Source organism: Callithrix jacchus, chromosome 9 (assembly GCF_049354715.1).
Source record: "Callithrix jacchus isolate 240 chromosome 9, calJac240_pri, whole genome shotgun sequence".
Taxonomy (NCBI): Eukaryota; Metazoa; Chordata; class Mammalia; order Primates; family Cebidae; genus Callithrix; species Callithrix jacchus.
The window spans coordinates 99816809-99838910 of NC_133510.1; the positions used below are offsets into that span (position 1 = coordinate 99816809).

The 22102-nt window shown below is 38.3% G+C and overlaps 1 protein-coding gene across 8 annotated transcripts in view; it reads left to right on the forward strand.

The window, feature by feature from the left end:
* CFAP54 (cilia and flagella associated protein 54) overlaps nt 1–22102 on the forward strand; it is a 363952-nt gene that overhangs the window by 225470 nt on the left and 116380 nt on the right. For 7 of the 8 annotated variants that reach the window (XR_013522378.1, XR_004728978.3, XR_013522376.1 and 4 more), the window contains 5 exons: nt 2839–2994; nt 7768–7873; nt 8802–8895; nt 15964–16062; nt 17053–17194. Coding sequence is in view for 2 of the 8 variants with exons in the window: in XM_017976307.4 (XP_017831796.4) it covers nt 2839–2994; nt 7768–7873; nt 8802–8895; nt 15964–16062; nt 17053–17194 (597 nt within the window). In the remaining 6 variants the exon portion in view is untranslated. Of the gene's footprint in view, nt 1–2838; nt 2995–7767; nt 7874–8801; nt 8896–15963; nt 16063–17052; nt 17195–22102 lie in introns of those variants that run through there. The other variant, XM_054238765.2, reaches the window with a different exon arrangement.

Sequence of the window (22102 nt, forward strand, 5' to 3'; positions counted from 1 at the left end):
AGCATAAAATCAGCTGTGACTTGATGCTTTCTTGACAGTTTTCCTTTATAGTATAGATTGTCTCACATGAATGGGCCACTTAAAATTTTTTTTCTCTGTGGAAGTCTCTGGCAGAAAAAGGCATTTTGAGATGATTTTTATAAGATAAAGATAAACATCATGGTTATTTAAAATATTTTTTTAATTAATGACTGAAGCTTGAGCTTCCTTATTACATGAGAAAGTAATCAGTGAATTACTGGTTATATGATAGGAGTGAATGAAAGTTACTTACCTTTTTTTTTTGTTTGTTCAATCAGGGCCACTAATTAAATAAACATAAAAAATGTAAGTAACTTTCATTCATTGAGGGCCACCTATATGCAAGAATGAGACTGGGGAGTGGGGACATACTAGGAAGCCAGTCATTATCTCTGCTATCAAGAAGCCTATTATCTAGTTAGGGAGGAAAAGAAAATAGTTCATAATTTCGATAACAATTCTAATTTTAACAAAAATCTAGAAGACAATTCAAATATTACTATTATATATTAATTATATATATATTATGTATATAATATAAAGTATATAATACTAATACATATTATATATACATATATGTGGCATGATGACATGAAGTATTTGTTATTTTTGTCTTATATTGATAAACAGCTTTAGTATAATTTGAAACAATAAGTGAATTATACAAAAAGGGGAGATGTTGAATTACTGTGCTCAACAAGTGATATTAACATATCTTTTATTTCCCTTCTAGCCTGGGATCTAGTCACAGTTGATAATTGCTGAGATTAAGAGTGTGGGCTCCAGAAAAGAATTCTTATTCAATTCAATTCTCTTGAACAAGTCAGTTAACTTCCCTTGTTTTCATTTCCTCTCCCATAAAATGTGAATGAGCATCAATGTCATTGCCTCTGGGATGGCGTGAGTGGCAAGCAGAACATATTTAGAAGGGCACCTCCTTGTTCGTTGTAAGAGCTTTATAGGTGTTTGCTATTCTTCCTGTTCCATGCCTGGCCTCCTTATTCTTCCAGGAGCCTCCCAGAGGCTAGGGCTTTTCATCTCCACGTTCTTTTTCTCCGTATTCACTTTTTCACCTCTGTATTCTCGTCAGTGTGCTACCATCCTGCCTGGTTCAGAGTAAGGACTCAGTAACTTCTTCCTGTATGAGAGAGAGAGAGAGTGAGAGAGAGAGAGAGAGAGAGAGAGAGAAAGAGAGAGAGAGAGACTGAGAGATTGAGGCTCTCCACCATCCTGCCATTTACATAGCACATTCCTGAATTAAAAGTTTACCCAAAAGTTCTAGGTTAAAAAAATATAATCCTTTGTAGGGCATAGCAGCTTGGAATTAGAAAATTTTAGAACCTAAAGATACCTCACAATTTTGTAGTTCTGCTGCATTTTATTTTTTAGCATTTAGTATCCAAGAAATATTTTAAAGATGTATAATATCCAATATTTCAATCATTTTTTCAGAGGAAGACACTCAAAGCTTGGAGGCATGTGGGGACTTGTTCAAAGTCTCAATGGCATGGTAGCACCAATGACTGGCCTGGATCCAGCACTTCAGCTACAATGCAGAATCTGTAGCAGAATACTGTATCAGAGTCCTACACTGCCTTTCTGTTTATATTGCTTTATTGTATGTTGAATTATCCTATCAACAAATTATTTCCCCTACTCGCCTTTTCCTTTCTATGCCAACATTTTTATTCTTTAAAATTACCAAAGAGAAGGTGTTCATCTGCTTTCAGCCTAGACAGCCACCTTCTCTGGGAAGATTTCCCTGACCTTCCCCAATCTGGGCCTGCTATCAAAGTGCCCCGTGCTTTCTCTGCTATACAATTGGCCATGCAGTATTTTGATTGCCTGTCTAGCATTCATACTCTCCATTAAACAAAACACTGAGCTCCGTGACCTCCCTCTTAAGAGACAGAGCAATGATGTAGTTTAGAGTGTGGGCCCTGGAGCCAGACTGCCTACGTCCAAATTATGGCTCTTCTCTTTACTAGTTACTGAAACCTCAGTGAGCTATTGCTTCATCCTCTGTGAAATAAGCTGGACAATGGTGCCCACTCGGAGTTGCGGGGACCATATGAGTAATGCATTTAAGTCCTTCAGATGATGCCTGGTGTATAGGATACATTTAATAAATCTTAGCTGTTATTATTGTCTTTTCTCATTTTTATCATGTACCTAAGCACTTAGAAAATATTTGTTGAATAAGTGTCTGCCTGTCTGACTTTGGGGTACAACAGATAAAGTCTAATGTTTCTTCCACCCAATGGTTTTTAAAGTAAAAACATGTTAAATAATGATGGAGCCTAAAAAGAAGTATAGCATGCAGCCCTTGTCCATGGTGGGTGTGCTGTCTAGTGGAGATGAAAAACGAAACAAAACGAAACACACAAAGCAAGTAACCACTGTAATCTTAACAGAAAGAAAATTACTGCCTATTAATGTTTGCAAGTTGTATTGGGAACAACGTAAAATTTCCAGGTGTTTTTCTACTCACAATCTCATCTTAGCAGCATGAAAGTTGTTTTGTAGAGCATCATGAAATATTAGAAGGAAAAGGATTTGTGAGATTATGCTTCATTTAAAAAATAAAAAAACATGTTAGAAGTTTATCAAAGAAAACATTTCAAGGGTCATTACTGTAGTTCATTGAAATATTAGGTATTATATGTCTTTAAAACATTTCTTGGATGCTAAACACTGTAAAAACTAGCAAAGTTCTTAATAGAGTTCACTACTGTGAGAGCAGTGTGGTAACTTCAAGGCTTGTTATAAATGCTGTGTATTTTGTTGTTCTTCCCCCCACAACTGTTTTTCTTTTAGGACACACAATGGCCAAGCAAGTATATTATAACAATAAAAGGAAGGACCCTTCGAAGTGGTTGCCTGCTCTTCATCTGTTTGATGTGGCACTGAAGCTCTGCAAAACAACAGCAGCCGAGGAACCGGAGGTGGAAGCTGAAATCCTTTTTCAGAAAGGTAAAAGGCATCTGGGATCAGAACTGTGATAAAATTTGTGGAATTCTTTTTTCTATGAACAACAGGATTCTTGAAACCCTGGTCCCTAACTATAAAAATTGCAGATGTACAAAGGGATTAGAAATGATTAACACAATGGTATCTCCACCAAATCCAGTCTTAGGTAAAAGAACACTGCTTATTTTAAGTTTATATCTATAAAGAAAAAAGTGCTGCTACCTCATTTCTTTTATAATTATAACTGATTCTTTTTATACAAAGTTTCATGTTTGAAAAATGGCAACATAACCTTTTAGCTATAAATAGTATTTCTTAAAAAGGTATTTTTTCTGCATCATTTCATTACTTAGTTAAACATTTTAGTTGATTTTTATAAGTAAGAGATACATACTCATTGAAATTAAATAGCTATAGCACACCTATACTTACAACTTATATATAACACCTATTTACTTAATACATTTATATAATTTTATTGTGGCCATTTTGCCTTCGAGAAAAACAAAGATGAGGATAATTGCTGTCATTTACTGAGTATCTACTAGATGCTAGGCCCTGTATTCAACATGTTGCATCTCACAGTGCTAATTCTTATAATAGCTCTGCAAGGTAGGCATGACAAATCCCTCTTGATGATGAGGAAAATTAGGTGAGGTCTGGTTAAAATGATTTTCCAAAAGTCAACAGCTACTAAATGATAGTCCTAGATGTGAGCTCAACACTGGCCAGCTCTGTGCCCTCTCCACAGGCTGCATGAAAGCGATAAATCCTTTCTACAGTGATTATAGAAGTTTCCTTTCCTGTCCTTGTTGCTACCCCTGTGCTCTGCCAGTGTGTACATTCTTTTTTTTTTTGAGATGGAGTCTCGTTCTGTTGCACAGGCTGAAGTGCAGTGGCATGATCTTAGCTCACTGCAACCACTGTTTCCCAGGTTCAAGCAAGTCTCCTGCCTCAGCCTCCTGAGTAACTGGGACCACAGGTGTGTACCACCACGCCTGGCTAATTTTTGTATTTTTAGTAGAGAAGGGGGTTTCACTCTGTTGGCCAGGCTGGTCTTGAACTTCTGACCTCATCCACCCGTCTTGGCCTCCCTCCCAAAGTGCTGGGATTACAGGTGTGAGCCACTGCGCCTAGCTTGCTAGTGCCTATATCTGAAGGCCACAGCTCACCGTGAGGGCTGGGAGCTGCGACAGCCAGCACATTTGCATTGTCATTGAGAATTTCCAACCATTTGCTGACTTTTTAGAATTTATTTTTTCCCTTTTGATTTGTGATTTTATTTTATATTATTTATTTTTAAGTTAAATGTTTTTTTTTTTAATTATTATACTTTAAGTTCTGGGGTAAATGTGCAGATTGTGCAGGTTTGTTACATAGGTATACACATGCCATGGTGGTGGTTTGCTGCATCTGTTGCCCTGTCATCTACATTAGGTATTTCTCCTAATGCTATCCTTCCGCAATACCCCATTGACTGCTATTTCTCCCCTAGCCCCCAACCCCAGGCCCTGGTGTGTGATGTTCCCCTCTCTATGTCTGTGTGTTCTCATTGTTCAACACCCACTTATGAGTGAGAACATGTGGTGTTTGGTTTTCTGTTCTTGTGTCAGTTTGCTGAGAATGATAGTTTCCAGTTTAATCCATGTACCTGCAAAGGACATGAACTCATCCTTTTTTATGGCTGCATAGTATTCCATGGTGTACATGTGCCACCTTTTCTTTATCCAGTCTATCACTGATGGGCATTTGGGTTGGTTCCAAGTCTTTGCTATTGTGAGCAGTGCTACAATAAACATATGTGTGCATGTGTCTTTATAATAGAATGATTTATAATCCTTTGGTTACATACCCAGTAATGGGATTGCTGGGTCAAATGGTATATCTAGTTCTAAATCTTTGAGGAATCGCCATGCTGGCTTCCATGATGATTGAATTAATTTACACTCCCGCCAACAGTGTAAAAGCATTCCTATTTCTCTACATCCTCTCCAGCATCAGTTGTCTCCTTATTTTTTAATGATTGCCATTCTAACTGGTGTGAGGTGGTATCTCAATGTGGTTTTGATTTGCATTTCTCTGATGACCAGTGATGATGAGCTTTTTTGCATGTTTGTTGGCTGCAAAATGTCTTCTTTTGAAGTGTCTGTTCATATCCTTTGTCTACTTTTTGATGGTCTTTTTTTTTCTCATGAATTTAAGTTCTCCATAGATTCTTGATAGTAGCTCTTTGTCAAATGGGTAGATTGCAAAATTTTTTTCCCATTCTGTTGGTTCCTGGTTCGCTCTATTGATAGTTTCTTTTGCTGTGAAGAAGCTCTTAAGTTTAATTAGATCCCCTTGGTCTATTTTGGCTTTTGTTGCCAGTGCTTTTGGTGTTTTAGTCATGAAGTCCTTGCCCATGCCTATATCCTGAATAGTATTGCCTAGGTTTTCTTCTAGAGTTTTTATGGCGTTAGGCCTCATGTTTAAATCTTAAATCTATCTAGAGTTAATTTTTGTATAAGGTGTAAGGAAGGGATTCAGTTTCAGCTTTCTGCGTCTGGCTAGCCAGTTTTCCCAGGATTCCCTTTTATTAAATAGGGAATCCTTTCCCCATTGCTTGTTTTTGTCAGGTTTGTGAAAGATCAGATGGTTGTAGTTGTGTGGCATTCTTTCTGAGGCCTATGTTCTGTTCCATTGGTCTATATCTCTGTTTTGGTACAGGTACCATGCTGTTTTGTTTACTATCGCCTTGTAATTTAGTTTGAAGTCAGGTAGCATGATGCCTCTAGTTTTGATATTTTTTTGTGCTTAGGATTGTCTTGACTATGCAGGCTCTGTTTTGGTTCCATATGAAGTTTAAGGTGTTTTTTTCCAATTCTGTGAAGAAAGTCATTGGTAGCTTGATGGGGATAGCATTGAGTATATAAATTACTTTAGGTAGTATGGCCATTTTCACAATATTGAGTCTTCTTAACCATGAGCATGGGATGTTTTTCCATCTGTTTGTGTCCTCTCTTATTTCCTTGAGCAGTAGTTTGTAGTTCTCCTCAAATAGATCCTTCACATCCCTTGCTAGTTGTATTCCTAGGTATTTTATTCTCTTTGTAGCAATTGTGAATGGGAGTTCACTCATGATTTGGCTCTCTATTATTGGTGTATAGGAATGCTTGCAATTTTTGTAGATTGATTTTGTATCCTGAGACTTTGCTGAAGTTGCTTATCAGCTTAAGAAGATTTTGGGCTGAGACGATGAGGTTTTCTAAATATGCAATCATGTCATCTGCAAACAGGGACAATTTGATGTCCTCTCTTCCTGTTTAAATACCCTTTATTTCTTTCTCTTGCCTGACAGCCCTAGCCAGAACTATAATGAATAGGAGTGGTGAGAGAGAGCATCCTTGTCTTGTGCCAGTTTTCAAAGGGAATGCTTCTAGTTTTTGCCCATTCAGTATGATATGGGCTGTGGGTTTGTCATAAATAGCTTTTACTATTTTGAGATATGATCCACCGATACCTAGTTTATTGAGAGTTTTTAGCATAAAGGGCAAAATTTTGTTGAAGGCCATCTCTGCATCTATTGAGATAATCATGTGGTTTTTGTCTTTGGTTCTGTTTATGTGATGGATTACATTTATAGATTTGCGGATGTTGAACCAGCCTTGCATCCCCGGGATGAAGCCTACTCGATGGTGATGGATAAGCTTTTTGATGTGCTGTTGGCTTCAGTTTGCCAGTATTTTATTGAAGATTTTTGCAGCAATATTCATCAAAGATGAATATTGGCCTGAAATTTTCTTTTTTAGTTGCCTCTCTGCCAGGTTTTGGTATCAGGATGATGTTGGTCTCATAAAATGAGTTTGAGAGACTTTTTTAAATATTAAAAATGTTTTCAGTCTATTTTTAACTGACATAATTATATATGTCTATGGGGTATAATGTGATGTTTTTGATACCCGTACATGTTGTGACTTGATTAAATCAAGCTAATTAGCATATCCTTCACGTATACTTACCATTTTTGTGGGGAGAGCATTTAAAATCTACGATTATTATTAATTATAGTCCCATGTTGTGCAATAGGTCTTCAGAACTCATTCCTCCCATTTAACTAAAACCTTGTACCCTTTGACCAATATCTCCCTATTCCCCCACCATCCCTAACTTTTTAAGATTCTTCAGTTAAGTGAGATCATGCAATATTTGTCTTTCTTGCCTGACTTATTTCACTGAGAATAACGTCCTCCAGGTTCATCCATGATGTTTGCAAATAACAGGATTTCCTTCTGTTTTAAGGCTGAATAGTATTCTGTTGTGTATGTATATCACATTTTCTTTATCCATGCACCTGTTGAAGGGTACTTAGATTGATTCTGTATCTTGGCTATTGTGAATAACTCTGCAATGACCATAGGAAGGCAGATGTTTTCTATGATATCTGTGAAGGAGACAGGGGAAAGAGGAGAATGGTTGTCAAAAAAGGGAATGTAAGATACAGGAGGAGGGAGAAGCACAAAGTAAGAGAATGGGGGGAAAAAGTCAGATGTGAAGACCAGTTGCATAGGGCAAGCCAAAGGAAGCTTGCCTCATGTTGCTTCTTGAATGCAGGGGAAGCCTGAGAGTGCTGGAGAAGGAGGCAATTGGTCTCTCCTCCTGGGCTTACCTTCTGGAAGAAATAGACATATACAAAAGGACAGCACACCAAATGTTCTGAATTTCCAGCATGAAATATTTGTTCTTAAGTTCTAAGTGCTAGAAAAAGGAAACCATCCTTGTATCTTTTTCTTCTTTCAGGCAAAATAGAACGTCAAATACTAATGGAAGAGAAATCTCCAAGTTTTCAACTTGAGAGTTTATATGAAGCTATACAACTAAGCCTGAATAATGATCAAAACTCAGGGTAAAAATATATTCCATTGTTGTGGCCATGTGTGTTTGGCTTGAGCCCCATATTCTGGTAGTACATGGACCACTCAAGGCTGGATTGACTGGGACGCCTTCTCAAAGCAGGGCTAGTTCATGGGGTCCATCTTGGTTCTGACCCAAGGCCTCCTTTAAAGTAATGGTAAATGACGGCTGTCCTCATAGTGGCATACTGGCCTGTACCCAAATCTCATGTTAGTTCTAGGATTTTTGGGGCCTTCCTGGGATGACTGCTTCTCAACTGGAAGTTCCTTCCCTGAATGTGCAATTGTGTCTAGAAGGGGTTTGTGTGTCTATTCACTCTGGTCATCAGGACCAGGACTGCTTAACTTAATTCTGTATGAGTATATCCTCAATACTGAGAGTAAGCCATCTTTATTACAGTGGAAGTGATCCAGATGCACTGATCCCCAGCTGACAGATTTGATGGTGAATACATAGACCCAACCCATGCCAAATCACTGCTTTCTGCATTGCATAATTCTATGTATTTCTTTCTATTTTAATTAGTGTAGGAACCTAGAGAGGGACCTACATTTTCAAGGCAAGTTCTGACCTTCACTTCATTAGTGCCTTGTGTGCTAGAATATTCCAGAATGGTCTTGATGCCAGGTTTCATGGCAGTCATAGTATGGAGTGTTGGCAGCACAGGGCAAGACAGAAATGCTAAAATTGGAAGTTTTCTTCAAGAATTTCCAATTTTAGTAGGGAAGAAGATGCTAGTATCTATGGTCAAAAGTGCTATGAGAAGAGGGTGGGTGTTTGTGACAAATGCTGGTTTTGCCAGTGACAAATGCTGGTTTTGCCAGTTTTTACCTTTTATCAGCTTAGAAATTGTTGGGAAATGATGCCAATGATTATGCATGGCAAAAATATTTAATAAGTACAGTGCTATATCATTTTAGATTGATAAGAGACTCCTACCTAGAAATGGCTCTATTGTATTTTCATCTGAAGAAGCCAAAAAGAAATATTTCTGGATCACCATTAACACTTAAGGTAAGAGTCTATTTTACTAGAAATTATGAGTTAATTGTCCTTGAGATTGCTATTTTGGTAACACTGTGCTATTGAAATAAGGAAGCTGATCTTCCTGTGTGGCTTGGAGAAATTAATTCATTGCTTTGTATACACTTGTACTTACGTGTTACAAAGACATACCTCTTTGGACATTTTATATAGGGCTTTGAAAATTATTTTCATTTACACATTTTTGCCTGTGAAAATGTTATCCATGAAATGTAAGTGTATGTAAATATATACTTAATATATAAATATACACTTATGTTTCACGGATAACATGAAGTGTAAATGCAAGGCAATGAATGAGTCATTAGTATTGATCGGATTCAATGACATTGGTTAAACAGATAGACAAGTAAAGTTTTCAATACTGATATGGCCTATAAACAGATAACCTCTTGATAGAATCATTCATTCATTCATTCATCATGTATCTATTGAGCATCTACTCTGACCCAGGCAGTCTTCTAGAGTTAGAGCAGTGTCTAAAATGAACTTCGTCCCTGTTCTCATGGAGCATGCCTTTCAGTAGAGGAAAACAGATAATAAACCAGTAAAGGAAGGAGGCCAGAGGAGGAAAGGTGGGAGAAAATGAGGGAGAAGGAGGGGAAGGGGGTGTAGTAGTCCATTTTCACACTGCTAATAAAGACATACCTGAGAAGTTCAATGGACTCACAGTTCCATGTGGCTGGGGAGGCCTCACAATCGTGATGGAAGGCAAAGGTACATCTTACATGGCAGCAGACAAAGAGAGAATGAGAACCAAGGAAAGGGGTTTCCTCTTATAAAACCATCAGATCTCATGAGACTTACTAACTACCATGAGAACAGTAGGGGGAAACTGCCCCAGTGATTCAGTTATCTCCCACTAGGTCCCTCCTACAATGTGTGGGAATTTTGGGAGCTACAGTTCAAGATGAGATTTGCATGAGGACACAGCCAAACCATATTAGGAGGTGACTTAGGTAATGAAATTTGGAGCTAAGAAATCAATCTTATAGGTGAGATTTGGAATGAATGACATGAGAAGAGGTGATGTTTGAGGCAGGATTTGATGCAGGAGGTTGGAGCCAGCAAAGAGTTGTGGAAGGGTCGCACCTTCTAGCTAGAGAATTGTTTCCAAACTAATGTGCAGAAACATCTCTGAAAATCTTGTGACATGACAGATTCTGATTCAGTAAATCAGGGACAGGCTCTGAGATCTGGCATTTCTTTTTTTTTTTTTTTTTTTTTTTGAGACGGAGTTTCGTTCTTGTTACCCAGGCTGGAGTGCAATGGCGCAATCTCGGCTCACCGCAACCTCCGCCTCCTGGGCTCAGGCAATTCTCCTGCCTCAGCCTCCCGAGTAGCTGGGATTACAGGCACGCGCCACCATGCCCAGCTAATTTTTTGTATTTTTAGTAGAGACGGGGTTTCACCATGTTGACCTGGATGGTCTCAATCTCTTGACCTCGTGATCCACCCGTCTCGGCCTCCCAAAGTGCTGGGATTACAGGCGTGAGCCACCGCGCCCGGCCCGAGATCTGGCATTTCTAATGAGCCTCCCAGGTGATGCTACTGTTGTTGGTCTGTGGGCCACACTTGAGGACCAAGGGTCTAGATTAAGGGAGATCCCAGAGGCAGGAATAATTTGAGTGGGTTTGAGGTAAAGGAACACAGTAATTTTGTTTTTTGTTTTTAAAATTTTAGTGGGCTTTTCTGTTTCATTCGTATTGAATAATCATTTGTCCCTCCAAGAGATCTTTTCAGAAAATGTTGGCATCAAATCTTTAATTTTTGAGACAGCAGAAACATGATTTAAAACCTTTAGGCAAATAGACTCTCAGTCAATTGAATTATTCATATGGAAGCTGCCTTAGGTGAATCGCACCTCTTTGTTAAATCAAAATAATTACAAACTTGAAAAAGTTACTTTTTGTTGTATGACAAACATGTTTATTTCCAGTAACAGAAAAAAAAAACATTTATTTTTATAGCAGCTGGCAATACAAATTAATAGATGCTAGAATGATAATGTATCACCTCTCTGGCCCTTACTGGAGAAGTGCTTATAATTAAGAATATAAAGAAGTTAGGATTTGAATGAAAACAGGAGTGTAATTGCTTACAATATGATCATTATTTTCTGTATGTTTTGACATAGTACAAATATTTTAGCAAGTCATAGAATTATTAGAAGCACAGAAAACAGCGAAAACCAATTAAAAAATTCATGCAGATGTATTCAGACCATGGAAATATAACATTTGAAATATGTCCTAATAAAGACAACACATTATAAGCCCTTAAAAGAAAGCAGCATTGTTTCACTTTTATGTAGTGTCCATATAGCAGAATGACCATCGCACCTGTTTGGATTTGAATCCTAGCTTCACGACTTACTAGCTATGTGACTCAGGTCTTTTTAAGCCTAGTTTCCTCGCCTGTGAAACAGAGATGATGGTCCTTACCTCTTAGAGTGGCTCTGAGAATTAAATAAGATACTGGGCTTGCATGTAATAAGTACTTATATCAATGGAACTATTATTTCTCATTTTGTAACATCAGCTAAACATCTATATTCTTCTTTCTAAAGTATTTTGTTCATAGCAGTTACTCAGTAATTGATGGCTAAGTTGAATTGACTATTTCTTGAAAATTAATTTATTTGCTCATGAACCAAACGCTTACTGAGGGCTTAATGTACATTAACCACCTTTTTTTCCTAAGGAGCAGAGAGTCTAGCAAGAGAGAGAAATTGTATTGCAATGTGTTAAGGACTATAATCACAATTTGTCAGGTGGAGAAGTGGGGCAAAGTAGGGACTAATACTGTTTTGGGGAAATGCTGGAGGAGGCTTCACAGATGAAGTAAAGTTGAAGGATATATGGAGTTTTCCAAGTAGTTAAGTGGAAATTAACCCATTTTAATTTCATGAATAGAATCCACATGATGTTTAATAAATTTACAAAGTTGTGCAACAATCACCACTCTCCAGTTTTAGAACATTTCCATCAACCCAAGAAAGATCCCTTATGCCCATTTGCAGTCAATCCTATTCCCACCCCTGGTTCCATGAAACCACCACCAAACTGTTTTCTGTCTCTATAGATTTGCCTTTTCTAGACATTTCATGTAAATAGAATGATAGATTTTATTTATTTTATTTTTTTGAGACAGAGTCTCGGTCTGATGCCTAGACTGGAGTGCTGTGGTGCAATCTCAGCTCACAGCTGCAATCTTGGCTCATGGCAACCTCCGCCTCCCGGGTTCAAGCGATTCTCCTGCCTCAGCTTCCTGAGGCACACACCACCATGTCCGGCTAATGGAATGATAGATTTTGTAGTGTTTATGCCTGCTTCTTTCACCTAGTATAATGTTTTTCAGGTTCACTCATGTTGTAGCATGTAATGGTAGTTTTTTTGTTATTGTTGCTGAATAGTATTTCATTATATGGATATGTCGCATTTTTTCCCTCTGTCCATTCAGTAGTTGATGGACACTTGAATTGTTTTAACTTTTTGGCTATTTCAGTTAATACTATTTTGAACATTCATATACAAGTTTTTGTGTGGACATATGTTTTCAATTCTTCTGAGTACATACCTAAAAGTGGAATTCCTGAGTTATATGGCAACTCCACGTTTAGCCTTTGATGATCTGTCAGATTGTTTTCAATGGGGGCTGTACCATTTTACATTCTTCCAGCAGTATATGCAGGTTGCAATTTCCCCACATCCTTGGTAACACTTGTTATTATCTATCTTTTTGAGATAGTACCTATGCTAGTAGGTATGAAGTAGTATCTCATTGTGGTTTTGATTTGCATTTCTCTGGTGGCTAATGATGCTGAGATCTTTTCATGTGCTTATTGGCCATTTGTATATCTTCTTTGGAAAACTGTCTTTTCAGATCCTCTGTGCATTTTTATTGAGTCATTTGTCTTTTTTTATCATTGAGCTTGCCACTGCACTCCAGCCTGGTGACAGAGCAAGACTCCATCTCAAAAAAAAAAAAAGGGGGGGAGAGAGAGAATTTTCATTAAAAAAAATATATGTATTCTAGATTCAGGCCCCTTATCAGATAAATAATTTGCAAATACTTTCTCCTGCTTAGTGGCTTGTCTTTTCATATTGTTAGTAGCATCTTTGGAGGCATAAAAGTTTTAAATCTTAATGAAGGCCAAATTGTCATTTTTTTCTTTTATAGGTTGTATTTTTTGTGACATATCTAGGAGTCTTTGTCTAACGGCGGTTGTTGAAGATTTTCTTCTATGTTTTCTTCTATGAGTTGTATAGTTTTAACTTTTACATTTAAGTCTATGATCCATTTTGAGTTAAGACCTGTGTAGGGTGTGAGGTTTAGAGTCTAAATTCATCTTTTTGTACAGGAATATGTAGTTGTCTCTGCACCATTTGTTGAAAAGACTATCCCTTTCCCATTGGATTGCTTTGGCACTTTTGTTGAAAATTAATTATAAATGCAAATGTTTATTCCTGGATTTTCAATCCTGTTTCATTGACTTCAATGTCTACCTTTACTTGAGTATCCACTGTCTTGGTGCCTGTAGCTTTTAGTAAGTTTTGAAGTTGTAAAGTGCATGCTCCTATTATATCTTCCTTTGCATTTTACTTTGACGCCTTTGCATTTTACTATTTTAGGATCTGCTTGTCAATTTCGGCAAAAAAAACTAAGCAGATATTTTTTGCCCTCTTATCAATATTAAGTCCTCTAATTAATGAATATGAACTGTCTCTTCATTTATTCTGATCTTAATTTCTCTCAACAAAGTTTTGTCTTTTTAGGTGTATGAGTCTTATACCTTTTTGTTATTTCTGTTGTCAAAGGGATTTTTATTTTAAGTTTTAGATTGTTTATTGCTAGTATACAGAAATACAGTCAATTTGTATGTATTGAGTTTTGTATCCTGTGACCTTGCTAAACATGTTTCTTAATGTTAATTGTGTTTGTGTGTCTGTGTATTCCTTATGATTGTCTACATATAGGATCATGTCTCTTCCTGCCCCCCGCCCCCCGCTGGGTTTTGTAACCTAGAATCTCCTGTGCAGTGTCAAACATCTCTCCCATCTGGAAAATGCCCACCATATTCTTTCCCCACTCCAATTTTTTCCATGGTGGGCTGAAGCCCAACTTCTCCAACAAAGGTTTCCTTTCCATTCAAGATGACTTATTTGTATTTTGAATGACTGGGTCACTAGTTGGTCTTACATTCTAGTTATTTTATGTTATTCTCTATTCTTTGTTACATGCCTATTAGTCTTCTTTCCAGAATGTAAGTAGATAAGTTACCCATGTTTACTTACATAGTCGGTAAGCTAGCAATTGTTGCCCCGGATTAGTCCCATTACAGCTAATGATTAGGGTGTGTTTGTTTGGTTGGTTTACTTGTAATCTTACATCAGGGCTGTATTGCTTAGATTTCCCCATAGGCAGACCTTTCCAGGTGTCATCTTCTCCCCGGCTTAACGCTAGAGCTAGGCCACATTTACACCTTGTACTTGTTATTGGCATCAGCATTGCACATGGGCTCTCCTTTTCCCTGGGATTCTGCTAGCCAGAAGTAAAATAAAGATACTTTTGTTATTGTTTGTTTTATTCTGCAGATTTGTTGAAAATTAAAGAATTGGCCAAAATATAGACATCAAAGAATTAGCATCCATGAGGCTAATTGAATAGTTAGTGCTATCCAAATGATTTAAATCTTAAGAAATTACTACTAATACCTATTTTAGTTACCTTTAAAAATGTATAACAGATATATTAGCTACTGGTGGAGTTGCGTTCTGTTCACTTCAGTAGCTGTGACTTTCTTATGTTTTAAAAACGAGTATATATTTTAAAAAAATATATATTTTTTTTAATTAAAGAAGCCCCCCATGGTAAAAAAAAATGTCCTTGGCCGGGAGTGGTGGCTCACACCTGTAATCCCAGCACTTTGGGAGGCCGAGGCGGGTGGATCACGAGGTCAAGAGATCAAGACCATCCTGGTCAACATGGTGAAACCCTGTCTCTACTAAAAATACAAAAAATTAGCTGGGCATGGTGGCGCGTGCCTGTAATCCCAGCTACTCGGGAGGCTGAGGCAGGAGAATTGCCTGAACCCAGGAGGCAGAAGTTGTAGAAGTTGTGGTGAGCAGAGATTGCGCCATTGCACTCCAGCCTGGGTAACAAGAGTGAAACTCCGTCTCAAAAAAAAAATGTCCTCAATCATTGTTTGTTTTGCTATTCTATGAAACTTTATGATAATAGTCTGTCTTTAATATTTTCTTAGCAGGAAATATGATAGCAAATACTGCCAGAAATCTTTAAGCAACATTCTAATTTCTGATACTGTTATACAATATATTCAATTTATAGATCTTCTATTATAATGGCACTTAATTTTACTTAAGATGCCATTTTTGGATGGGCATGGTGGCTCACGCCTGTAATCCCAGCCCTCTGGAAGGTTGAGGTGGGCTGATCAACTGAGCTCAGGAGTTCAAGACCAGCCTGGGCAACATGGTCACACCTTGTTTCTACAGAAAATACAAAAACTAGCTGGGTGTGGTGGTACATGCCGATAGTCCCAGCTATTTGGGAGTCTGAGGCAGGAGAATTGTTTGAACCTGGGAGGCAGACATTGCAGTAAGCTGAGATTGTGTCGTTGCACTCCAGTCTGTGTGACAGAGTAAAACTATGTCTCAAAAAAGAATAATTTTTATTAACTTATTACACAAATCATGCAAGCTCATTATAGAAAATTAGAAAAAATGATAAGAATAATTTAACTATCTTAAAACTTGGGACAACCACTGTTAATTTTCTCTGCTTTTATGTACAGGAAATGTATGTGTGTGCATATTTTTTAAAAAGGATTGTACTTTTCATACAATTTTGTAACCTACTCTTTTCTTTCCTCAGTATATTTTGAATATCTTTTCATGTCAATAGATACATTATTATCCTTAGTGACCACATAGTATTTCACTAAAATGTCATCTTTAGAAGATGAGAAGAGTTATCACAAAACTTTATATCCTAACACATTTGCCATATTTTTAGTCTCCTCTCAGAAGAAGTAGTTCTGTTAAAGAAACAGCAGCAAGTAAATTTGAAATGTACAGTTCATTAGCCTGGATTGCAATAAGAGCTGCTGCACAGGTTGGTGTGATTTTTGTTTAATCTTTCTTTTTACCATTATATCTGTATTCTCTGCTTTTAAAGAACAGAATATACCTGTAAAAGAGAAAGGAGTTGGGGTGTGGTAACTCACACCTGTTATCCCAGCACTTTGGGAGGCCGAGGTGGGTGGATCACAAAGTCAAGAGAAGGGGACCATCCTAGCCAACACGGTGAAACCCTGTCTCTACTAAAAATACAAAAATTAGCTGGGTGTGGTGGCACATGCCTGTAGTCCCAGCTACTTGGGAGGCTGAGGCAGGAGAATCTCTTGAACCTGGGAGGTGGAGATTACAGTGAGTTGAGATAGTATCATTGCACTCTAACCTGCAACAGAGCAAGACTCCATCTAAAAAAAAAATTTTTTTTTAATTAGCTGGGCATGGTGGCATGCCTGTAGTCTCAGCTACACAGGAAGCTGTGGCAGAAGGATTGCTTGACTCTGAGAGGTCAAGGCTGCAGTGGGCCGAGATCCCACCACTGCACTCCAGGCTGGGTAACAGAGTGAGATCTTGTCTCAAAAGAAAAAACAGAAAAAAAATTACATTATTTGGGATTTGTGTCAATTATTATGTTTCTTTGGAAAGATTAGAAATACTGGTTATGTTTAGTGTTTTCAATATCTATTAGCCAGACTTGGTTCTATTTGTTTCACCTTTTCTAAATGAAAGTATTGGCAGATATACATATGTATGTATTTGACATTTTGGCAACTATCTGTCATAGCTGGGTGAGGTAGCTTATTTTAAGTGACTTATGCATTAATTAAATTGTCAACCCTAAATTATTTGTTTGACTATGATATATTCTAATGTCAGGGATCACATATTATTTTTCAGGTTGTCTTTATTTTTTCTTCCAATGTATATGGAATATTATTTTATGAATGCACTTTTTTCATTATTTACCTAATAGATAATCTATGAATTAGAAAGCTTACATTTATAAATCTAATTTATGCGTTAATTATAGGTCAGTGAAGCTGTGCTGGCAATTAACCTACTTATGGGAAAGAAGAATATTAGAACCCATAAAGTTAACCAACTGGCATTATCAAATATCCCAGAATTTGCTGCTCTGGATCTTTTGTCTTCATATACAGATTACTTGCTTGGTATGTTTGGATGTCTACATATTATACAGAAAAAAATGGATATATGTAATATAGAATCAAGTTTCAAAGATTTAATTGTAAATTGTTGGCTTTTAGCTTAGATAGGATAATGTTTGGGGGTACTTCCAGTGTATCATATGGTTCCTAGGGCCAAAATAGAGGGCCCTTAGCTCACTGCACCTATGCACGTGTTACCCAATCATCTGGTGCATTTCAGATGCAAGATCTTATACAAAACGATATTTTACATGTGTTGCTTTTCCAGTTCACACATATCAAGTCCTTTTGGGAATGTTTGCCTCTCTGTTCCTTTAATCCAAAACCTACACTCATTCTCCCACTCTCATATGCCTCCCTCTTCTTTTCCTTAGTTATTTAATATTTGTGTATATGTTTGATTGTGTTTAAGCCCTTTCTCCCATTAAATCATCATCAGCTACATGAGGGAGGGTATTCATCTATTTGATTTTCATCTACAGCAAACTGCACAGTGCTTGGACATAGCAGACATTCAATATTAACATTTGTTAAATGAATTAATGAATGAGAGGTTAGCACAATGTAAACTTGATTGCAATACTGTTGATGATTTTGCTTAGTTACTCCTTTGATAGTAAACTGTAATATAAACGTCTATATCAGATAACTGGTGACAGACATTTAACATTCATTTATGTATTTTTCCATTATTTCACTCAAGAAATATTTATTGAGTGCTTCTTGTGTTCTGAGCACTTGGATAGGTGCTAAGAAGTAAGATACTAGTCTTTCTTCCAGACTGACATTTCACTAACATCCATCTCTAATTTTGCTTGGTGCTAGGTCAGCATTGAGCCAAAGGAGAAGAGTTTTAACCTGACAGGGCTGGGAGTGGTGTTCCTAATATTTCTGGAATCACATCTGTAGACAGCAGCTTAGTCTGCTGAATTGTTGGGTCAGCCTTAATTAAAATGTTCATGTCTAACGTCCCCTTCTTTGGCTCTTTTCAGAAGCATAGGTGTCCCAGATTATTTTTTGAACTATTTTAGATTTTCGTTTTTTAGGCTGAAGCTTTATTTTCTCATTTTTACTTCCTTCACGCCTGATAGAGTTTTGCTTTACTGGCTTTCTGAGCCATGGCCTGAGCGTCAGCCTGTGTGCCTGCTCTTCTTTAAGGTTCCCATCGATGGGTTCTCTGGGGACAAAGCCATTGACCTGACACAGGGCCGTTTGGCAGTCCCACAGCCAGGAGGACTCGTCGCCACTTCCTTGCTTGACTCTGTTTGGCTACTCAACTCTCCCTGGTTCAGAATGTCAGGAAGACATCCCTCTAAGAAGCACACATTTATTGGCCAGGCGAGGTGGCTCACACCTGTAATCCCAGCACTTTGGGAGGCCGAGGCGGGTGGACCACCTGAGGTTGGTAGTTTGAGACCAGCCTGACCAACATGGAGAAACCCCATCTCTAGTTAAAATACAAAATTAGCTGGGCATGGTGGCACATGCCTGTAATCCCAGCTACTCAGGAGGCTCAGGCAGGAGAATCGCTTGAACCCAGAAGGTGGAGGTTGCAGTGAGCTGAGATCTCGCCATTGCACTCAAGTCTGGGCAATAAGAGCAAAACTCCGTCCCACCCTCCCGCACCCTCCAAAAAAGAAGCACTTATTATGGTACAGTATTAATAATCAAGAGACTTCAGTTGACATTCTGGCTCTGCCAAACCATTTCATTTCTCTCAGCCTCATTAGAGACTAATCTACTCTTGAATCTGAGGCTAATTTTCAGTCTCTGTATCTGTAAACTGAGAGATTGGTCAAAGTCTAAGGCGATGATTCAAACTTCCATTATGGCTATTGCTTCTTCATACTGCCTCCTTATTACTTCTGAATGATGTGTCTACTTTATCCTAGTCCTTTCCTTGTGCTCTCCTAGTTTTTAGGGCAGGGATGACTCATCGGTTTCATCTAAGATGGACCCTAAAACGCAGTGGCTTACAACAATAGGAACTCATTCTTACTCTCAGCTCATGTGGTCTGATTCATGCTGCAGGTCGGGTTCAGAACTCTTATGTACATTTTTCATGAGGCCCAAGCTAAAGAGACAGCGGTTAGCTGGGGCATAATCTTTTCATGGTAGATACCAGAGTGAAAGAGTCACAAGCCAAATCACACAAATGCATTTAAAGCTTCTCTTCACATCCTATCCCATTGGCCACAGCAAATCATAGCACCAAGTGCAGTATCAGTGAGCTAGGGAAATATACACTCCTTGTACAAGAAGGGAGAGAGGCATGAATGTTTGCTAAATGATAATCCAAACTATTGCATATGTCAAATTCAATGGCCAGTGGCTACCCGAGAGCAGCCTCTGTATGATTCAGAGGAAAGAGCCATAGAAAAGCCATGAAAAAGGTCCTGTGTTTAATTAATGATGTCAGCCGTGGGCACACAATGGAAAATGGAATTCTCTAAACCAAACTGTGTTCGTTGATCCAATTCAGTAGGTAGTCTTCATCTCAGTTTAATACTAGAACTTAAGCTTTCTGGTTCTGTATCAGTGGTATTCATAGCATATAATATTTTTTCAGTTTCCATTTTAGACCATTAGCCCTTCTTTACTATTTTAACAGTGAAAGTACCAAATTTTAAAATCCAATCTGTTTTGCATTTTGCCTCTCTTTAAGAATAATAATTTTGCCCTCCAGTCCTTTCCTGGCAGGCTGATAATTAATTCATGCTGATGACTTCCCTCACTTCAGTGTTTGGGTTAGAAGGAGGTTCCGAATTCCCACTTGGTTGCCACAGATACTCAGATGGCAATGAGGTTCATATTGTAATGACTTGCTAAAGGGCAGAATTCCTTAACCATAACAAATAAAACTTGTTTGACTTTCCTTGCATTAGCATAAATTAGCATCTAGCAAAAAACCTCAGTAATCTTAGCTTTAAACAACACTAGCATTGATCTACATGTAAGGTGATGTACAACATTTACTATTATGGTATGCAGAGCACTGTTCCAGATGTTTACATTCAGAGAGAAGGAAGAGTCAGAGAACACATCAAAGAAGTGGGTCTTACCTTCCATGAGCTTCTAGTCATGGGCAATCAGAACAGGCATATACCCTGAAATGATAGAAATTCATTTTTTGGCCGGGCACAGTGGCTCATGCCTGTAATCCCAGCACTTTGGGAAGCTGAAGCAGGTGGATCATTTGAGGTCAGGAGTTCAAGACCACCTTAGACAACATGGTGAAACCCTGTCTCTACTAAAAATACAAAAATTAGCCAGGCGTATTGGTGCACACCTGTAGTCCCAGCTACTCAGGAGACTGAGACAGGAGAATCTTGAATCTGGGAGGCAAAGGTTGTAGTGAGCCGAGATCACACCATTGCCCTACAGCCTGGGTAACAAAGTGAGACTCCATCTCAAAAAATAAAATATATATAAAAATTATCTTTTAAGAAGAGCATAATAGGCTGGGTGCAGTGGGTTACGCCTGTAAACCTGGCACTTTGGGAGGCCAAGATGGGTGGATCACTTGTGGCCAGGAATTCAAAACCAGCCTGGCCAAACATGGCAAAAGCCGATCTCCACTAAAAATACAAAAATTAGCCAGGTATGGTGGTGGGCACCTGTAATTCCAGGTACTAGGGAGGCTGAGGCAGGATAATAGCTTGAACCTGAGAGGCAGAGGTTGCAGTGAGTGGAGATTATGTCAGTGCACTCCAGCCTGAATGACACAGTGAGACTCCATCAAAAAAAAAAAAAAGTAGAGCATAATAATGAAGGCAGATTCAAGTGCCACAAGCTAAATCCATCTATGCCTTCTGAGGTGAGGTGGACACAGGCAGGATGGCGCATGAGTTAATTAAGAACATTGTTTTCTGGGAGAGGTGTATTATGGGGCAGGTGTGAATTGACTCAGGGGAAGCAGATTTTATCAACAGAGCAATTGATGACAGGAGCATGGTAACAGAATAGACTAGTCGTGTGTGGAGAGTCTATTAGATCATCCTGCCAGGACTGGAGAGCAATTGTATGATGTCTATTGCACAGCAAGATGGAAAGATACCCTTTTGTATCTTTTGAGTTTTGATTCTTGAGACTAAATTACCAAAAGAAAAAAATACTCCTTACATATTTGACCAGTGTAATCTGGTCTTTAATTCTGCAGAGAAAAACTAAGAACAGTTCAATGTTAGTTCCTTTGTAGAAACTTTGCTTTTTCTGATGGAATACTTAGAATTATTTTCTCTTCCTAATCAAAAGGTGTTACCAGAGTTTGTCCAGATACATTTTTGTACTATAACCATCTTCAGAAGAATTAGGGAGGATGGAGGAGGATCCCTTTGCAATTGCTTTCCATAAGCCCCGGCCAGAGCTTCCTGGGTTTCTCACTGGTTCTGGGCCAGTATTTAAACTGCTAATTTCCATGTATCTTTCAGGTCGGGTGAATTACAACCTTACAACCTAAAGTGAGTTTTAATGTGGGCACTTGTCATGTTTCCCTGAATCTACTAAATAAAGCCAGTGGACAGTGTATTTCTAGTCCCCAGTTTGTGGACAAGCCCATTCTGAATCCCCGTTTATATAGATAACTCATTTCTGACTTTCCCTGCCTGCAGGGCACTCTTTTCCAGACTGCTGCACGAGTCTGGCATTGAAGTCCATTTCCATCTGTTAAGGCCTAATTCTAATCCCTCTCCAGGGAAGTCCTCAGGTTCAGGCCCTGCTCACAAATCCCCAATTTATTTTGACAATTTGGAATTTCCCTTTCCTGGTTTCAAGCTCAGCTACAAATTAAAACAATTTTTTTACTATTTTATCCAACACTGTTATGTGTTTGGATTGGGAAGGGCAGAGGTGTCTCTCATGTCAGCTCCATCCGAGCAGTCCAGTAGGTTGACTAGAAGCATCGATTCTGCA